Genomic DNA, 19416 nt, shown 5'->3' on the forward strand with positions numbered 1-19416 from the left:
TGGTGAGGGTAACCCTCACTCCCCAGTGCTCCTCGTGGTCCCAGGGCTTCCCCTGGCTTTCACCAGCACAGACACTGCTCCCACCACCTTTGCTTGAAGATGTACCACCTTCTCTTCCTCCACACCCTGGATCAAGCTTTAGAGCCATAACTGAGCTTCCAGTTGGTAAAGTGTTCGTGATCTCTATAAAACATGACATAGGTTGATTATAATTGTTGCTACTGAGGATCTCAAACTCAGGCAAACCTTAGTAGGGAGCCAAAGAGTTCTATTGAAAAACTGACATGGTGTTTTTGGTGAGGTGAATAGCTCTTTAGAGGTTCAGGCTTCTCCCACAAAAAAATTAGCCCGCAAAAGAAACAAACCTACCCTGCTATTTACATTAGGAGGATAATTGATGCTGAATACTGCAGCTGACAGAATGTGATATAAACAAGTATCGCACAGAAAAAATATTTCACTGCAGTGTTTTCCACAGAAACTGAGATGGGGGGGGGGGGGGTAACTCATGTTTTTAAATCATCACACAAATTAAAATTGGCTATACAAGCCTACTATGAAACACTATATCTACGTCCTTCTTGGTTTCTTGTTGTAATTTTGCACAACTCTGTTAATGAACTTCTCGAATGCAGTGCATTCATTTTTGGTGGCTTCTCATGTGTCAGATACTTCCAATCCTTTATGATATGCTCATGATTAGGCAGAAGGTGACTTCTTTCAGAAAACAAAATTCTATTCAATGAGGGGAAAAAATGGTCAGCTGTAGCAGTTGTGACTGGGAGTAAAAAGAGATGAATTCCAACTTCTTTCATCCCAGGAAACAAAGCACAAAAATTGGGTTGAACCATTAGTGATGATAAAGAAGAAGTTGAAATCAAATCTACATTTGTTCATCCCCCCTCTTCCTTCCCTACCCCTGCACAGCAAGCAGGAGTCTCCGGGAGCAGCTCCAAGGCAGAGGGCAGGAGCAGCACATGGCAGTGGGGGGAGGGACAGCTGCAATTGCTAGCTTGCTGGGTGGCTGCAGCACAGGGAACTTAGAGGAGCGGGGAGCTGATGGGGGGGCTGCCGGTCCACCCTCGTTCCAAGCCCCCACCAGCTAGCTGCAACAGGCTGCTCTTCCTGCAAGGAGCAGACAAAGCAAGCGGCTGCCAAACGACGTTAGAAGGGAGCATTGCACAACTTTAAACGAGCATGTTCCCTAACTGATCAGCAACATAACAACGAAACAACGTTAATCGGGATGACTTTAAGTGAGGAGTTACTGTAACTAATTGACCACTGGAGGGGGTATTGGGAAATTCAGGGGAGTGTACAGACCCTTGGGGTGGTGGTCGTGTAAGGAAGACTGGGTTTCACTGAATTAAGTCTCTTGCTGCAGCACCTCAAAGAGTTACATCAAAGAGGAGCTGCAGTGACTAGGCATTCGGATGTCTGTGCCTTTAATAAAAGGCATTGGAATGCCTGTGCCTTTAAGAACCCAGCCCTGGGAAGCCCCTACTGAGAGGTGCTGTCTGTGATAAGGGAAATAAAAAAGCCCCTTGGCTCCCCCCACCCTATTTTTTTTTTTTTGCCAAACACTGGGGTCTCAGACCTCTGGGGTAACTGTTACCCTCTCTGCCCCTGTCTGTGCCAGGTGTTTGCCCTCTGTCACACTCTGGCAATGCCTCACCCCTAGGCTTAACTTTCGGCTCCTTCCCCCCATCCCTGATTTTGCCCTTCAGCCCCCTATCCTCACCCTGCCCCCAGCTGCTCCCCTTGACAAGTCAATTGTTGCCCTCTGCTCAGATCATGGCCACCCCCTCTTCCGATTTTCCCCCTTTGCCCCTTTTTAACCCCTCTAAAAAGCAGTCAGCAGAACCTTATGCCTACTAAGGGCAGGGTGAAGGGCAGTGGCTTCAGCAGATGTTACTGAGCATGCTCAGTTTGTGTGAGGGTGCTGAGCGCACCCTAAGTAGCACGTTCCTACAGAGAGCAGTTTCCTACACTACGCCCCCCCACCCTGTCCCGGGCTCCAGCTGCGCATTAGAGGACCCCCTGCAAAGGAGCCCTACGGGTAGTGGGGCGGGACAGGCGGTTACAGAGGGCGCCTAACGCTTCCCTCCGTCTCGCCCAGGCGTCAGGCAAATGCGCCGCAGAGCGGAAGGCCCCCGCTGGAGGACAGACGCACACGCACAGCACCGGTCCCTCCCGGCGGGATGTTTGTGCCCTGCGGCAGTTCCGCTGCTCCGGACTTTGAAGGCTTCACGCTCCTGCTGGTAACAAGCCCCCGCCCCCCTCGGTCCCGTCCCGGCTCAGCAGCTGTCCCGTGTCCAGGCAAGGCCGAGCGCCCCGCGGCTCTAGCAGGTGCCAGCGCCGGGGCCTCCCTGTCCGCGCGCGGCCCCGGGAAGGGACACTCCGCCCCCCGTCATCCCGGGGCAAGAGGGAGCAGCGGGGCGGGTCCCCTGCGGGCGGCGCAAATCGGCGCGGCCGGGCCCGGGCTGGGCTCTGGGTTCCAGCGGAAGCGCCGTGTTGGCTCTTGCTGCCCGGCGGCGGGTGTCCGGGGAGGCGGCCGAGGAGTGACCCGACCGCCCCGCTCGCTGTCGGCTGCCCCCGCTGAGCTGGGAAACAGAAACGGCTCTGCCGTGACTCTGTAGTAACCTGCGGGGAGGAGGGTGTCGCTTGTTACCCCTTCTCCTCCTCCTCCCCATCCCGCAAACAGTACACGGGCTTAACTGTAGGGATGCGAGTAAAGTTAAGCACCGTGTACCTGTTTGCAGGCTTGGGATCCATGGTAGGTGCTATATATTCAAATACCCTTTCCTCTTTTTCGGGAGTGCCACATACCCTTTCCAAAGCCATCCATGGCTGAGTTTGATGCAGTATTTTTAATTAAGCTTTTATTTCCCCTAGCAAAACCGTTGTCCTGTTGTACAACTAAATGTTAATTGTTTGCCATACTAAGGCTAATCTTTATGGGTAATAGAGGCAGTATGTTTTTGTTGTTTTTTTTCAATAGGGCACATCTTGTAATGCAGTACTGATCTATTAGCATAGGAATGAAATATGGACGATATCTGCCTTCCAATATGTAAAAGGAAGCTTCAGGTTTTCATATCCCATTTTTTAAATATTGGATAAGAGAGTAGTCATTTGAGCATATACTTAAATATATAAGTTGTGTTTTAATTTATTAATTTGAATACTACACATAGTTGTTTCCAACTCAAAAATCACAATTGAATGTAAAAAAACTGTGTAATATCAAAATAGCCAATAGATGTCACTAGGTGCTAATAATTCCTTTATTAGGTCTTAAAGAATATTTTCATGATCTGTCTAGCAAAAAAATTAAGGCCCCAAATTTGTAAACACTTATCCACATGCTTAATTTTATATTGAAATGGGACTATTCACAGATGTAAAGTTAAGTATAAGTAGTTGCAGGATCTAAACCAAAGTTTGCAAAGCTGTTCACAAATTAGCTTTTTTTTATCTAATGGCAAGGGCTTACTCTTCGGTGTTTGATTAGTCCAGTTAGGAGAAGAATTCAGATAACTTCATTTCTGACTGTTGGTCAACTATCAATTTTTTTTTTACTGTAATTCAGGATGTATAACACGAATTCATTGTTTTAATGCTAAGAATCGTCTGTTATTTCAGCCAGCTGTATCAGTTGGGAATGTTGGCCAGCTGGCGGTAGATCTAGTTATTTTTACCCTTGGCATGCCTAAAGTTGGTTACTTATATACTGATTGCCTGGTGCCAATGGTTGGGAATAATCCATATGCAACAGCAGAAGAAAACTCAACAGAGTTGAGTATAAATGCTGAAGGTATGTACTAAAAGTGTATTTCCAGTGTTCCAAAGCTATGTCTCCAATGTTCAGTTGGGCCCCAAACCTGCAATGAACTATACAGAGAGACCCCAGTGGAAATGGGGCTCCATGTGGGTGGAGGGGGTACACCCATGTTATGTTCACTGTAGGGTTGGGATTGTAGTTTCCTTGTAAAGCCAGCTTGTGCTGAAACAGAAAACTACATTGTTGAAATAATATAGTATGTGCCTTTTTATTTAGCTAAATTACTGTTCTAGTCTGATAATTTCCAGACCAAAATTGCCACATTCCCGTTCTTAGATTGCTTAAGTGAACCACTTTAAATGAAGAGCTGTAACAAGAACTCTTATGACTTATCACTAGGGTTGCAGGTTTATCACACGGGGCAGCAGTGTTTACCTAAAAAAGAGATTGCTCAGTGATAATTCCAAGGAAGTTAGCCTTCACATGAAGGACTGAAAACATTCATCCAAGTTCTCTCAGTGTTGTTTTTCTCCACGGATGGGTATATTGTCATGCTAATACTTGTCTGCACCACACTTCCACATCTCTGTACAAAGCAGGCTGCTGGCCAAACATTTGCAGGATGGTGAGCATCTAGCCTTTGCAGACAAGCATTTGCATAGTTAAAGGATTGATCAAGCACGCATAGTATTTCACGCACATCTGGTACAATCAGTCCATCCTATAAGGCTTGTCCAGGCCCAATAGGAGAGGATAGTTGTGGATGTGCTTGATCATCCCAGAGCCTTTCCTTTACTTATCAAGAGGGAAAATTGTTAGCAGGTATAAATGCAGCCCTTGTTGGAGGCAATTTTTCTCCGTTTGTCTGCTTCTTGGAAAACATCCACCAGTGTAGTTCTGCAAGTGTCGTAATGTTGGTCTTCAAATGGTAAATGCGGCATATGAACACCTCCAGTGTGTTTGACCTCATGAGTGACTGTCTCAGCTATTCTGAGAACCGACAGAGGGAAGAAAGAGTTCTTCAGAAGCTGAATTAAATGCCTTCCAGTAAGATAATGTGGTGTTTCCAGCCAACTTTCAAGTAGTCGCATCCTGAAAGCGTGGGAACCTGGCAGCGTGGCAGCTTTTAATGGTCTGAGAGAGAGAAAGATATCTGAGGAATATACAAGAATTCTCTTCCCTAGCAGCAGGCACAAAAAAAACAGAATCTTGTGGAAGTATTGGGCGGAGTCTCTCAGAGAGAACATTTGTTTTGTGCAAAAATCCAGAGTTTAGTAGCATCTCCTTTTGTGTCACTGATGGCATGCAAGATAATTTTAGTGTCAGCTTCCTCATGGGAACTATGAAGAAAAGCCTCAGAACAGTGCCAGGCAGCAGTTTCGCTACACTGTATGATGATAATTTTTTGAGCAATTCTTCGCCTGCTGGAGTGTTTTAACTGCAAGGCATGCAGTTAACTCCTCCTTTGAATATGAGATGGTAGCTTCTTCAGCTGGACGCTGAAGATTTATGTACTGGATAGGTGCAATACCTTGGAGCCTCTTTGATCTGGTAATATTTTTAATTGATTTATCTGCATATGTGTCAAACACCAGGTGGTCTTGGTCATAGGTCAAGTATTTTCTCTGTAACCTCGTAATGAAATGTTCAGCCAAATCTCAGCAGGTATTAATGGTTTCTGGTTTGTCAAGAGCTTATACATCAGCCATACCATCTATGATTGCTACGCTGAGAGGCCTCTGCTGTCAGAAAGTACTGGTCACATTTTCAGGTGCTGGGTGAGGAACAGCATGCAGAATGCACATTAGTTTGCTTTTTGCTTGGCACATATGCATTGTTCCATCACATTCAAACATTGATTGTGGTACCATGGGTCACTTGTACTTTATCAGCTGCACTAGGAATTTGTTACGGATTTTGGAATGAATTGTTAAACCAACAGCCACTTGTAGTGATAGATTAGGCATATGCTGCACAGTTACCCTGTATATGTTGGAAACCTGCCTTTCACTCAAGCACTCCTACGTGAGGCTTTGTGATAAAATGGCAGCCTTGTGCTCCACTTGCTTACTGTAATACTTGGTGGTGCTGAAGTCACTGCAACCACCAGTGCACCACTTAAAGTAGCAGTACAGGTCCTACAATATTATTTTTTTTTGTTAGGTTTAGCAGCAGCTTTGGATTCTTGAAACGCCTACGTACTGCAGGACAAAATGCTTTTCTGTTAAAATGTAGCAGTTGCAGACAGTCTTCATATTACTGTTGACGTCAATGCTTTCTTCTGCTTTGGATAGTTCCATGTCTTTTTTTGCAGCTTTGAAGGATATGCGCTGTGATTTATTTCTGTGGACAGGATTGCTAAAAACTGCATCCATATCCCACAGTTCCCCTTTAATAAGTGGTTTAAGAGCCTTTTAGAGTAGCATTTGTTCCTCTTCAATCATGTTTGAAGCACATTTCTCTGTAATTAGTCTCTGCAGCAGCCATCGCTAACACCTTCCCACCCATAAGAGCAATGGTTTCCAAACTATGGATTGCACCCCCAAATGGAGTTGCACCATCAGTAGATGAGTTATGGGTCCAGTTGGCCATGCTGTCTGCCCCCAGTGTTTCCATACCTGGTCCATGAATGCTGCACCAGGAGGCTGTCACTTTTATCTACAAAATGGCAGCCTCCTCATGGCATGACCTTCTACATATGGTGCTTGTGAGGTCACGTTACGTGGAGGCCGCCATTTGGTAGATCAAAACAGCCTCCTGGCGTTTGTGGAGCAGATACAGATAGGTTGGCTGTGCGGATGGCAATTTGCATCATCCAGCTGTGCAAGCATCCAGCTCAGGGACCTGAATGCAGAAGATCCTTATCTGTGAGCAGCAACCTTATCAACAGAGCATCCTCTGTGCTTGAGCTGGTGGGAGCCTATGCTAGCCTTTTCTGAGATAGGACTCTGCAGTGTCTTGTAAGGTCCATAAGGTAGGGCCCATATCTTCCTTTATGGCAACCTGAGTACTCTATTGGCACTCAATAAAGAATCATTGTAAGTCACTGTTTCTCTATTGCCCTAGGATCACCACACAGGGCCGCCTTAAGTCCTGGCTGCCTTTGCTTAACAGTGAATTCCTCTTTGATTTGTGATAAGAGGCACAATGGACTAATTTTTACCTGAATTCCTGCCTCAGCCTCAAGCAGTGACTCTAGTGTTCCTGTTATGAACAAAAAACAGGAATTCAAGAAATGTGCTTGCAAATATGATGAGGCTTTCTTTGATTTGATTATAGCTTCACCAGAATTTTGGTCAAGAACGAAGAAAGCCCAAAATGCCTGCTATGTCACACAGTGTTATCTAGTGAAAGCATGACACCTAATACCATTAAATTACACTTGGAAACCCTTCACTAGGAGCATATAAGAAAATGGTAATTTTTCTAGCGCTGGAAAAAAGAACTTTTGTGTCAACAAGTGCAATTCAAGAGAGCCATGTCCGTCTCTGAGCAAGCTCAGAAAGCACCATTTGAGGTGAATTACCATATCTCACAGTCCAAGAAGCCTCACAAAATTGGATAGATTTTGATTTTTGCCAGCTGCAATCAATAAGGGGAACATAATATGTTGGGAAACTAAGGCAAATAAACTCAAAGCCATACCACTCTCCAACAACACAGTGAAGCAAAGGATTGAGGTGATAGCAGCAGATCAGGAAAACACAACTGGTCGAGCATCTGAAAAATATGGATGCTTTTGCTCTTCAAGTTGATGTGAGCAGTGAGGGCCGTGATGCACATTTCTTGATTTTAGTGAAATACACATGGGAGGGTGCAATTCTCGAAGTCAGTGTGTTCTGTCTCCCTCTTTCCAGTCATGAGATGGCACAAGGAATGTTCAAGTGTCCTGTGGGGCTACATGTAAGACAAAAATATATTGTGTGATTAAAGTGTGGGCTTTTGCACAGTTGGAGCTTTGTCTATGGCAGAACACACAGCAGGTCTGCATGCCTTGATAAAGAAAGCTGCTCCGTCTGCTGTATGGAGTCATTGCAGGAGTCTCAGTGAACAACTGGTATCTAAAGCTCTGAGTCCAGAGCTATGTGATGTTTTGCAGCTGATCTCATCTGTTATGAACTACATCAAGACTCAGTCTCTTTGCACATGTCTGTTTGCAAAACTTGGTGAAGAAATGGGGTCTGATCATGATGTGGCGTTATTCCACAGTGAAGCTCTTTGGCTGTCAAGAGGAAAAGTACTTGGATGATTTTTTTGAACTGAGAGATGAGCTGTGTATCTGTGCAATAGACTGCAAAAAGGATGAATTTAGCTTTCTGTGTGACCAAAGGAAGATGTGCTTATGTCACCAACATATTTGGGAAACTGAATGAATTGAATACAGGTCTGCAAGGAAAAAACACCCACATCCTTCATCTGAGTGATTTGAATCATAGAATTCATGAGAAAATTGTTTCCTGGAAGAATAATCTATTGAAGACAACCTATGAATCCTTCCTGCAGCTTTGCCCCCTTGGAAGAGGCTGCTGCTGTCAAAAGCTGGCTGACCATTTCACCAAACTCTGGTTCCAAATGCTTAGCTAGTAACTTCCACCAGTTCAGTGGTTTGATTGTTTTTAAAACTTCAGCGTCAAACATACTGAATTTATTTTTAATAAATTATTGAATATTTTTATTGAGTATAAATTATACTAAATTTAGGCCTTAACAATGATTATCATAATTTTAAATACCTTTTTCTATTTAAAAGTCTATTTAATTTAAATCAAATCTGATTTAAATTAATTTTTATTTAGAATATCCTTTTTTATCCACTGTTATAAATCATATTAATTTGAACATGTCTAACCCTACATTATGCACTTGTTTTCTCTTTACACAACTGTTTTTGTTTTTTGCAGTGTATTCTTTACCTTCTAAAAAGCTTGTGGTTCTCCAGATCAGATCACCGTTTGTACAGGTGTGTATATTATTGGTTGTTCCCACTGAATCTATTGAAAGCTGAATAAGAAAATGTTCATATCCAAATTCTTTAGCAGTCAAGATTCATGTTAACCATTTTTTGAAATAAATCCAAAAGTAACTATAGCTGGAGAAAGTTTCCAGTACAGAAAATCACTTCTCTTTAAAACGACTCTAAAAATTGTTTCTGGCAAGGCTTCTATCCAGCAAATATATAAAATAATGGGAAATAAGTTGGAATCAAAATCTTTCTAAACTGTTGTAACTAGTAAGATGCTTATCAGACAAATACAGTTGAAAATTGCCATTAATTACCTAATTGTTTATCTACTGTTTGAATTAAACTCTGGTTGTGGACTGCTGAGAAACGACAAACTGGACTTAATCAGACGATAGGTGCATGATGTTGTATATTATTTAGTTATTGTCACTAGGATAGTGGCAGTATTTAATCCATTTATTTTTTGGAAAATATCTCCTTATAATTAAGGCTATGTTTTAGTCACAGGTATTTTTAGTAAAAATCATGGACGGGTCATGGGCAGTAAACAAAAATTCATGGCCCGTGACCCATTCATGATTTGTAGTATATACCCCCAGACTAAATCTACGAGGTGGGAGGGCGCTGGCAGGCTCCCTACTTGGCTCTCGCCTCCCCGGAAGCAGCAACATCCTTCTCCCTCTGCTCTTAGGCAGAGGCATGGCTAGGCAGCTCTGTGTGCTGCCTCTACCCTGAGCGCCGGCTCCGCAGCTCCCATTGGCTGGGAACTGTGGCCAATGGGAGCTACGGAGGTAGCGCGCAGAGCCCCCTGGCCACACCTCCGCCTAGGAGCTGAGGGATGTCACTGCTTCTGGGGAGCCGCGCCTCCCCCCCCTGAGGTAAGCGCTGCCCAGAGCCCTAACCCCCTCCTGTGCCCCAGCCCTGAGCCGCCCTCCCACACCCAAACTCCTGCTGCTGGGGGAGGTGGGTGTGGTGGCCCGAAACTGGCCCTGGGGCTGCCTGAGCTCCTCAGGCGGCCCCCAGGACAGCTGCACTGGCTGCTGCAGAAGTCCCGGAAAGTCCCAGAATCTGTGACTTCTGTGACAAATTCGCAGCCTTACTTATAATTACACCTCTACCTCGATATAACGCTACCCGATATAACACGAATTCTGATATAACGCGGTGAAGCAGTGCTCCGGGGAGGTGGAGCTGCGCACTCCGGCGGATCAAAGCAAGTTCGATATAACGCGGTTTCACCTATAACACGGGAAGATTTTTTGGCTCCCGAGGACAGAGTTATATCGAGGTAGAGGTGTAGTGCACATTTGTGCTGTTTATCTCTAAAATAAATTTATTTCTGCCGTCAAAATGACTCAGTTGTTTCTCAGGATTCTTCATCTACCTCAGAACTGAAGTTATAATGTGAAATGAGGAGGAATTCATATTGTTGTATACTTGCTATGTGGAGATAGTGATTGCCATTAAAGCCAGCATTTACCATACCAGAGTAACTAAGCACAGTTTTTGGCTAGTTCAAGTGTATGGGTTCTTAAAAACCTTAAGCATTTACAATCTAGCTGTAGTAGATTTATGATGGGTTGGACCCCCGTTTTGGGATGCCACCTGATGTAATGGGGTTTCACTGAGCCGCTCCTGCTCCACCACCCTGGATTCCCTCTCCGTTTGGTGAATTAGGCTCTCTGGTTTCTTGCAGCACACACACATAGGTAGGGCCACACCCAGCTGCAAACAGATGGAAGTCAGCTCTGTGTGAGAGGATTCACCCAGCACTCACGTGCGCATCCCTTTTGGGGAATAAACCCAAAATAATACTGTCTTGCGCTGTATAGAAAAATCTTCACAGCACCCTCTCCCTCAGCGTGAAGAGAGAGATGCACAACTTCTTGCCCCCCAGTTAGAAATTGCACAAACTGGGTTTAATAATAAACAAAACAAATTTATTAACTTTTACCTAAGGGGGGAAACCTTTGTTTTGATCCCCATCCTCCTTAAAAGGCAGATTTTAAGTGATTATAAGGGATAGCAAACCAAACAAAACACGCATATTAAGCTAACATCTTAGAGACTGGTTTCAAGAAGTAATTTCTCACCCTAAATGTTGTTTTAAGCTATTAGTAGAGTTTCTCTAGCTTAGAGTTCCAGTTATTTCTTCTTACAGACTGGACCCCTGCCTTTCCCCTCAAGTTAGTTCTTTTGTCCCTTCATGTGTGACAGATTGATGTTACCAGTCTGCCTGGGGCGTCAGGTGATTAGGCTGAGGCCGCAGGATTTTTAGGGAGGAGATGACGGAGCACACCAAGTGTTTGAATTATAAAGCTTTATTGATAAAATAATAAAATAACAGCGGAGAGTGATGAGTGCTCCCCACGTCACTCAGAGGAAGGAAGAAAGCGTTCTTGCCCCAAGCCCGAGCCCACTTTTATACTCTCGCACGCTCTACCCGAGGCTGGCCAGGAGTTCTGTCCTGGGACCAAGTTGTTTAAGGTCCGCTGTTGATTTCCGAATTGCTCCAGCTCTCAGGAGGGTTTTAAGTCCTGTTTTTTTGGGGGGGTGTTCCTGGTGCTTTTCGTACCAGTCCAAACGGGCTTTCTGTGTGTTTTTTTTCTGCTTTCCCAAAACATACCAGCTCCAGGGACGCGAAGCTCTGCGCTCCCCCCCACCCCAGTCTTGCCTGTGTTTTCCATCTCTGCAGCCCTGGTTCAGTGGACTTTTTCTTTTCTTATGGCTGGGTGAGAGAGAAATGCCACTGCAGACTTTTTGTCTAGCGCCGTGACCTTGGACTGGGGCCAGCGTCGTCTTGTCAGACTGAGCTTGCTAGCTGCAGTGTTGAGTTAACCCGTTCTCTGCTCTCTTCCTCCTTCCCCCTTGGCCTCTTGCAGCCTGCAAAGGAATCTTTCATTCCACACTCACACCTTTGATCCTTCCCAAAATGCCCTGCAATGCTTGCAACAGAGTTAGCAATATACAATGCTGATTTGCCTCCCCATGGGACCCCCTGAGGGAGAGAGTCCTTGGGTCTGTGACATATGTACTTTTAGCAGTCTTTCTTCTGGGGTATGCAATGGAGGAGAGTCTAGATTAACCTCCTCCCTAGCCTTAAAAAGGATTTACCTAAGGGGGGAAACCTTTGTTTTGATCCCCATCCTCCTACAGAGGAAAAGAGCCAGCAGTGTCCAAGGTGGTATTTTGTATCAGGTGACAGGACCACCTGACCTGGTAGTGTCACAGCTGTGTCCCAGGATGCCTCTCAGGAAGGAGAGAGATTAGTATCTTCACAGTCTTATTGTTTCTTCCTAATGGCCCATCAAGGCTGTGATGGCCTGTTGTCTGGTGGGTGTCTCCCAAATACACACACAGTTGTAATAGTCAATATTCCTATGTAACAAACTTTAGATACAGAAATGACACGTGCATACAAATTGGATAATCACATTCAGTAAATCATAACCTTTCCAGTGATATCTTACATGAGCCATCTTGCATAAAGTATATCTTAGTTATGCCATATTAATATCATAACCGTATTTCTATGAAGAATATGGGGTGTAACGTCACAAGATTTACCACTAGGAGCTGGATCGGGCTTTTAGATACTAGTGTATGAAAATAGCTGGTAAATGTTGACTTGATTCATAATCATAAGCATTGTAGTTAAGCTTGGTTCCATCCTTAACCTTCACTTAAAAGCTGTATTCTAAAATAAAGACTTAACAGGCATGAGGAAAATCTAGTTTTAGTTAAATGAACATGATCTTGCATCGTCCCTAAACATTAAAAGCATTACAATCCATAAAAATTGTAGCTTTTTGTCATTTCTTAAATACTTAATCTTTCATTCTGCTTCTTCTCCTCCATCTTGATATAAAGAACAAATATAGGTCATTTTGCCAAACACTGCTTTCTTGGGTGAAAAGCAGTAGATGTGCCAAAGTCATTCTTCTATCAAGCAGCCATGCATATCAGCGTGATGATCAGCAGCTTCATGGGTATGTTCATATGTGTACTTTAAGGAATTTAATATTCCTGTTCTTTTCCATAAAGTTAACTGACACGTTTCCATTTAGCATAGGTCCCATTACTTTAAGTACATTTGATATGGTTCCTTTTGCTTAGCTGTGTGTGTATATGTTGTGCAAACTTAATATTAGGGCTGTCAAGTGATTAAAAAAATTAATCGTGTGATTAATCACAGTTGCAGTCAAACTGTTAAACAATATTAGAATACCATTTATTTAAATATTTTTGGGGTTTTCTATATTTTCATATATAGGGTCAGGGCTGGGGGTTCTGGGTTTCAGCCCTGCTCGGGGCTTTAGCCCCCCCTCACGGTGTGGGGCTTCAGCCCCCTTGGGGCTCAGAGCTCCAGGCTTCAAGCTCTTCCCCCCCCCCCCTTTGGGGTTTCAGCCCAGTGCAGGACTCAGGGCTTCAGTCCCCTCTCGGGGCGTGGGGCTGGGGCTGCTCCAGGCCCCATCTGCCGCCTGGGAAGCTGCGGATGAGGCTTCAGCCCCCCACTGCTGGTGCCTCCTGCCCCATCCAAAGGTATGCGATTAACATGTTAAAGAAATTAATGGGTTCATTTTGCTTTCAGTTAATTACAGGCATTAACTGCAATTAATTGCCCGCTTTACTTAATATGTATGAAATAGAACTGTAAAGGGATGCTTTTAGGTTATAGTTAAAATTGAATTTTAGTTTGCATCTCACTGTATCCTGGCTGTTTTGTTTTTTCGCATTTCAGCTTGGATAAAAGATGACTCAGATTAATTTTCAGTTACTGTTAATTTTTGACCAGTTTAAGCTTCTGCTCTTTTACATTAGCAGGACATTGCAATGTTAAGCTTACAAATAATCCAGGGTAATGTTAATTCTTTTAAAAATAAGCATTTTTCAATGATTGAGGGCATCACAATCCATGATTAAAAAATGTGACATCACTGTTTTTGCAGAAGACCTACTGTTATTTCAGTTAAACAAGTCTTCAGTGTCTTAAAGTAGTCTTGAGGTCTATAAATGTTTCAGTCTGATGGGGATAGTCTGCACCTTAAGGGTACTAGGTGCTATGGGTTCAGCCCATCCCATCATAGTGTGGCCCTTTAAAATTGTGAAAGGTTCTATATCTCTGTATAATAAAGAAAAAAGGCTGAGGAGATATAGATAGAGAGGAAGTGTGTGAGGGAATGAATGGTGTTTGGGAGGAAGTCCTGTCACTGTCTTTAAGAGTCTGGGGCCAGGAGATTTTGCAGAGTGGGTGGGGCGAGATTGCTGCTGCCTCCTCCTTGATAGCAGGGAGACAGCAGCAGAAAGACTGGCCTGTTGAACCTTCTGAGTTGAAGAACTAATTGGGGAGAAGGAGCAGCTGGTTGAGTCCCTAGAGCTGGCTAAAGTACAAGCCAGCTCCTAGGAGGAAAGCTGAGGACTCCTGGCCTAAGGAGTGCCGTAATAACTGCCTGAATTACCTAGCTCCAGGAGGAGAGTAAGGGGCTCCTGCCATAAGGGGAGAAACTATGACTGTTTGATGTATATATGCTGTTCCACGAGGAGAGCAAGGGGCTCTCAGTTTAAGGAGAGACAGAGGGATTGGCTACCTTACAATGCCAACTCTAGGAAGGCGACAAAGCGGGACCTGTCTTCTGAACCAGGGGAAGAGCTGATTGGGACTCTTAAATGGACCCACAGTGGGGTGAAAGTGGCACAACTAACAATGAGTTACACTTTGTGGAAAGACTTAATAAATCAGACCCCACAAAGGGGATACATGTTTTGAAGCAGAGTAATCAGGGAGACTGATTGAAAGAAACTGGGGAAGGCGAGTGCTGAATGCAATTACTCAGCAGGTCAGAGATAGTAGATCCAGTCAGTGAACATTTAAGCTCTGATCCTGCCTCCAAAGTGTAGGCTTGGGAATCACCTGATTGGAATTGACATGAGCAATCACTTGAACAAGAAAACACTGTTACTAACCTTCTCGTAACTGTTGTTCTTTGGGATGTTGCTCATGTCCATTTCAATACCCACCCGCCTACCCCTCTGTCGGAGTACCCGGCAAGAAGGATCTGAGGGGATGGCAGGTTGGCAGGACCCTATATTGACCGCCATGAAGGCGTGACCCCAGGGCGCACCCAGACCGACCCAAAGGATACTGTTAGGGGGAAATTTTTCTGGCTGCTGAGCATGCGGCTTGCACACACCTGATTGGAATTGACATGAGCAATCACTAGAATAAGAAGATTTACTTCCAAAATGTGCCATTGTGTGTGGCAGATTGCTGATCAGCTTATGTTTTTGCAACCTCAGATTAGCCTGTGGGTTTGACTTGTGGAAGAAAGCAATTCCTGTGCTCTTTCATTACCAAGTTAAGGCCCTAGAAGATTACAATTACCCTTTTACACAAGTCACCTATATAACTATTTACAGTATTCTTGCATTTTATGATTTATTCCAGTACTCCACTACGATACTTACTCTCACCTGCTATTCAGAAAACAGCTGGAGAGCTAATGCAGAGACTAAACTGGAAAGAGATGGAAAAAGTTGCTGCTTACCCAGGAGTAAATGATGCAGACATGGTACTACGTATTCCTGGAGGTGGCATCACAACATTATTATTCAATGAGAGGTGGGTGAGCTGGCTGATGTTAAAGGGAACCATAGTAAGATGTCAGAAGTCCCTGTTTTTATTACCCAGCTACAATCTACTTTTGCCTGTTTAGTCAGATCCCAGGAAAAATGACCATTCATTGTCTTTTCGTGGGATGCTGTGTATATTATTAGTAATGGTATTCTTCAGAAAAACCTGTAGGCGTAGAACAGGGGATTGTCCTCCCCAGAACAAACCCATGATTGAGAGAGGATTTACATGATGTATAAAAACCCTAGCAAAATAGAGCTGCAGCACAGTAGCTAACAATCTGACTTTCATGTTTTTTGAGGGGGCTAGAGGGGAAAAGGAGGAAGGCAGCAATCAAGATCATAATTGAAACACTTGCCCTATTTGATAATCAAGACCAATCTTCTACCGTACGTACTTTAACATATTTAAGCGCCAAATTAATGCAGAAATTATCTATTATATCAAAATAAGATCCAGAAAACTTTCCTTGTTTGTGAGTTTGGTCCATAACAGAGAGACATGTTGAGCTAAACAGCTTCTGTAAAGATACTTGCTTTCACGATGATTGAAATAGTTCCCAATGATATGCTCAGTCTTTAGAGAATAAAATTCTAAACTTTGATTTTGTTGAGTCTTTGGCTTCAGGACCAGCAGACAGTTTAAAAAAAAAGAATGCATTTGGGTAAAAGAGACTTGCTTTTAGCATAACGAGTTTCAAGAATTTGACCATAAAGCTTACCATGCTGAGTGAGTTAAACAACTTTTGCAATGAAGTGTGTTAAATTATTTTGTGCCAGGTACAAGAATTTACTACTTTCTTAGCATATGTTGCCTTTTAGCCTTGACGAGAGTTGAAAATCCTGGCCTGTTCCTTGATGCATGTATTATTTGGATCATGGAAGCACAGAGGAGCCCCTATCAAGATTTAGACCATATTGCACTAGGTGTTGTATAAACACAAAGAAAGAGACAATCCCTGCCTTGAAAAGCTTACAAACTAAATTTGATGCGACAAGGGAGGAGATGAGAAAGGAAACAGGTATAGAGAGGTTGAGTGATTTGACCTAGTTCACACAGCTGGGCCTAGCATCCAGACTTCTTGACTTCCAGTCTACAGGTCTGTGTACACCATGCTGCCTTTCAGAAAGACAGTCTGACATTTTATGCACCAAATACTCTGTATCCCATGCTTCACAAAGCTTAGGCTGAAGATTCAATGTCTCTGCTTTTCTCAGGCTACTATTTTGAATGACTTTCCCAATCTTGAAACTTGAATTGGGTTTAAGCTATTTGTTTTTGTTTTTTTGGGGTGGGGGAGAGGTGTGAATTTTTAACATTTATTTCCCCCTTAAGTTTAGGATAAACTTCCATATCTTTTTAAATTTGCCATTCAAATGGGAAACTTATTTGAACAGTGTCTTCATGTTGTTCAAATACACATTTCATTGAGTATCTCATTCTTCCTTTATGGTGTTTAAGAAAGTAAGATAGTTATTCTTCTACTCGATGACTAGAATGTCACTGTCTGCTAGTTCTGAAACATTTATTTACTGGTTTTTAACCCAAGTTTTATTGTAATTCCAGGTTGGAAATATTTATTATTGTATTTGTAATGAATCACTCATTAGAAATGATTGCTGTTTGAATTACTTATACTTCAATACAAGCTCCCAGTATAGTGGGTGTTTTCCCTCTTCAGGCATGAGGCACATCTTTGTTCATTTTGAAACTGAAGTGAAATTCCTAGGCTAAATATTAAGGGGGGCAGCTTCCAAACTGGATTATATTTAGAATTTTTCTACTTTTCCTCTCAGGCTTATATCAGATGGAGCTCTATCCTTGTCCCTAATATCAAGCTACATCCATCCCAAGAATGTGTATTTGTTAGCTCAGGAAAGTTATACTCCCATCAGGCCTTTCCTTGTTGATTAGCCAGATCTAATCCTCTTCCTTATCTTATTCTGTCCCTCTTGAGATTTCCTTTCTATGTCCTTCCTGTTATCTTCAGTAAATTATCCTCCATCTATATTCATCTGGTTCCAGCTGTTATTCCCTGATTTAACTGCCCATATCTAAGTCCTACCTTCTTTCATAGTGTGGGGGCACTGGTTTTGCAGTGTACATATAACCGCTCCACTTTTCAGTGTTTGTAGTACATGAAGAGATTAAGGGTCAATATCAAAGGATTCTGTATGAATGCCCAAGTAGTAGTACCAAAACCGCAAACTAGCTGTGTAGCAGTTCATAATCAGTAATCCCACAGCATAGGATCTATGCCCCCCAAAAAGTCAAGACCAGTTTGTTGACTATCAGAAGGCAAACAAAAAAACTGGATTTTTTTTTTTTAATTTAAAAAACCAATGGGCTGCTCCTTTTTATGTGTGAGACTAAAAACTGATGTTAAAGTAATCACTGGTGGGGAGTTTTGTGCCAATTGATAATCTGAGCAATTTCTGTTCCAGTTGTTCAAATGGAATTCAAATGGCAGTTCTGGTGAAATTCTGCTCAGAGGGGGACAACATCCCTGATGCACTGGCTCTTGTTAACTATCTTAATGAATGGCTCCAGCTAATTAAAAGTGAAGTAAGTACTCTTTCAGCTAAAGTTTTTGCTTTTAGCTCTTACTGTTTTCATTTCAGCAGCTCAAAATTAGAGACTCCTTCCCCTTCATGAACTTGACACCCTGTCAGATGAGGTTGCATGCCAGAGTAGGTGCTGTCCTTTTGTTCCAAGGTTAGTGGAAGCAAACTCAAACCCAATATGTAGGGCCCTACCAAATTCATGGTCCAGTTTGGTCAATTTCATGGCAAGAGGAATTTAAAAATCAAATGTCATGATTTCAGCTATTTCAATTTGAAACTTCACAATGTTGTAATTGTAGGGGTCCTAACCCATAAAGGAGTTGTTTGTGTGTGTGTGTGTGTGTGTGTGTGTGGGGGGGGGTCATAAGATTATTGTAGCAGGGGGTTGCGATACTGCTGTCGGCAGCGCTGCCTTCAGAGCTGGGCAACTGGAGTGTGGTGGATGCTGGCCAGGAGCCCAGCTCTGAAGGCAGAGCTGGGGGTAGCAGTAGCACAAAAGTAAGGGTGGCATGGTATGGTACTGCCACCCTTGCATCTGTGTGGCTGCTGGCTGGGGCACTGCCTTCAGAGTTGGGTACCTAGCCAAAAGCTGCTGCTCTCCAGCTGCCTAGTTCTGAAGGCAGCACAGAAGTAAGGGTGGCAATATTGTGACACCCCCCCCCCCCTAAAATAACCTTGCAATGCCCCTGCAACTCGGTTTTGGGTCAGGGCCCCCAATTTGAGAAATGTTGGTCTCCCTTGTGAAATCTGTGTAGCATAGGGTAAAAGCACACAAGACCAGATTTCATGGTCTGTGACACATTTCATGCTTGAAATGAACATTACTGTGGTGGGATGGAGTTATGATCCTGTTTGATATTATAGTAGCTTTAAGACAATCTACAGTGATGTAAAATGCTGCAGTCCAATACAGGTGTTACTAAATATCCCCCAAAAGGGAAGGGAAATGGGAAAAGCCGACTTGCCAGCTGGGGTTAATGTAATTCCTAAGTTTGTAAATGTATTTTGTTCTTAAATCAGCAGAACAGTGATGCCCCAGCTGCTCCTTCACAATGGAAAATACCACATTCTTGGCGATTACTCTTTGGCAGTGGCCTTCCACCTGCACTCTACTGATTAGTCTGGTATTCTGAAAAATCAGTTGTATAAAATCTGTAACCTCCCTCTAAAGCATAACAATGTTAATGAATGCCAAGCAACAACAGTATGTACATTAATATCCTCTATTTATGCAAACAGTTCCTTTAATATAATGTGAATATCAAAATTAATGTAGGTCTCACTCTGACTAAAGAGGTATATAGTGTGCACAGAAGTTTTTGGTATCTTTTAGTGACTTTTTTCCTAATAAAATACTTTTAAAAAGTTTATTTTCTTTTAGAGGGTTAACCACACCATTTAATATCCTGCTCACCCACCACTGCCATGAGGGTAACAAACTTTGATCTTTAGGAATTGCTATGAGACCCTTTAC

At 43.3% G+C, this 19416-nt stretch overlaps 1 protein-coding gene across 2 annotated transcripts; it reads left to right on the forward strand.

Moving 5' to 3' along the window:
* Positions 1–2145: 2145 nt before the first annotated feature.
* On the forward strand, positions 2146–19308 carry PSMG2 (proteasome assembly chaperone 2). 2 transcript variants are annotated; one of them, XM_065399106.1, is made up of 7 exons: positions 2146–2261; positions 3646–3817; positions 8686–8744; positions 12618–12736; positions 15193–15366; positions 17823–17943; positions 18963–19308. In XM_065399106.1, exons 1-7 carry the CDS (start codon positions 2202–2204, stop codon positions 19056–19058), a joined length of 801 nt encoding a protein of 266 aa, XP_065255178.1. In that variant the 5' UTR covers positions 2146–2201; the 3' UTR covers positions 19059–19308. The 2 variants fall into 2 exon arrangements, with proteins under 2 accessions (XP_065255178.1, XP_065255179.1); XM_065399107.1 differs by having other exon boundaries at positions 18966–19308.
* Positions 19309–19416: the final 108 nt, after the last annotated feature.

This window comes from Emys orbicularis, chromosome 2, assembly GCF_028017835.1.
Source record: "Emys orbicularis isolate rEmyOrb1 chromosome 2, rEmyOrb1.hap1, whole genome shotgun sequence".
NCBI classification, from domain to species: Eukaryota; Metazoa; Chordata; order Testudines; family Emydidae; genus Emys; species Emys orbicularis.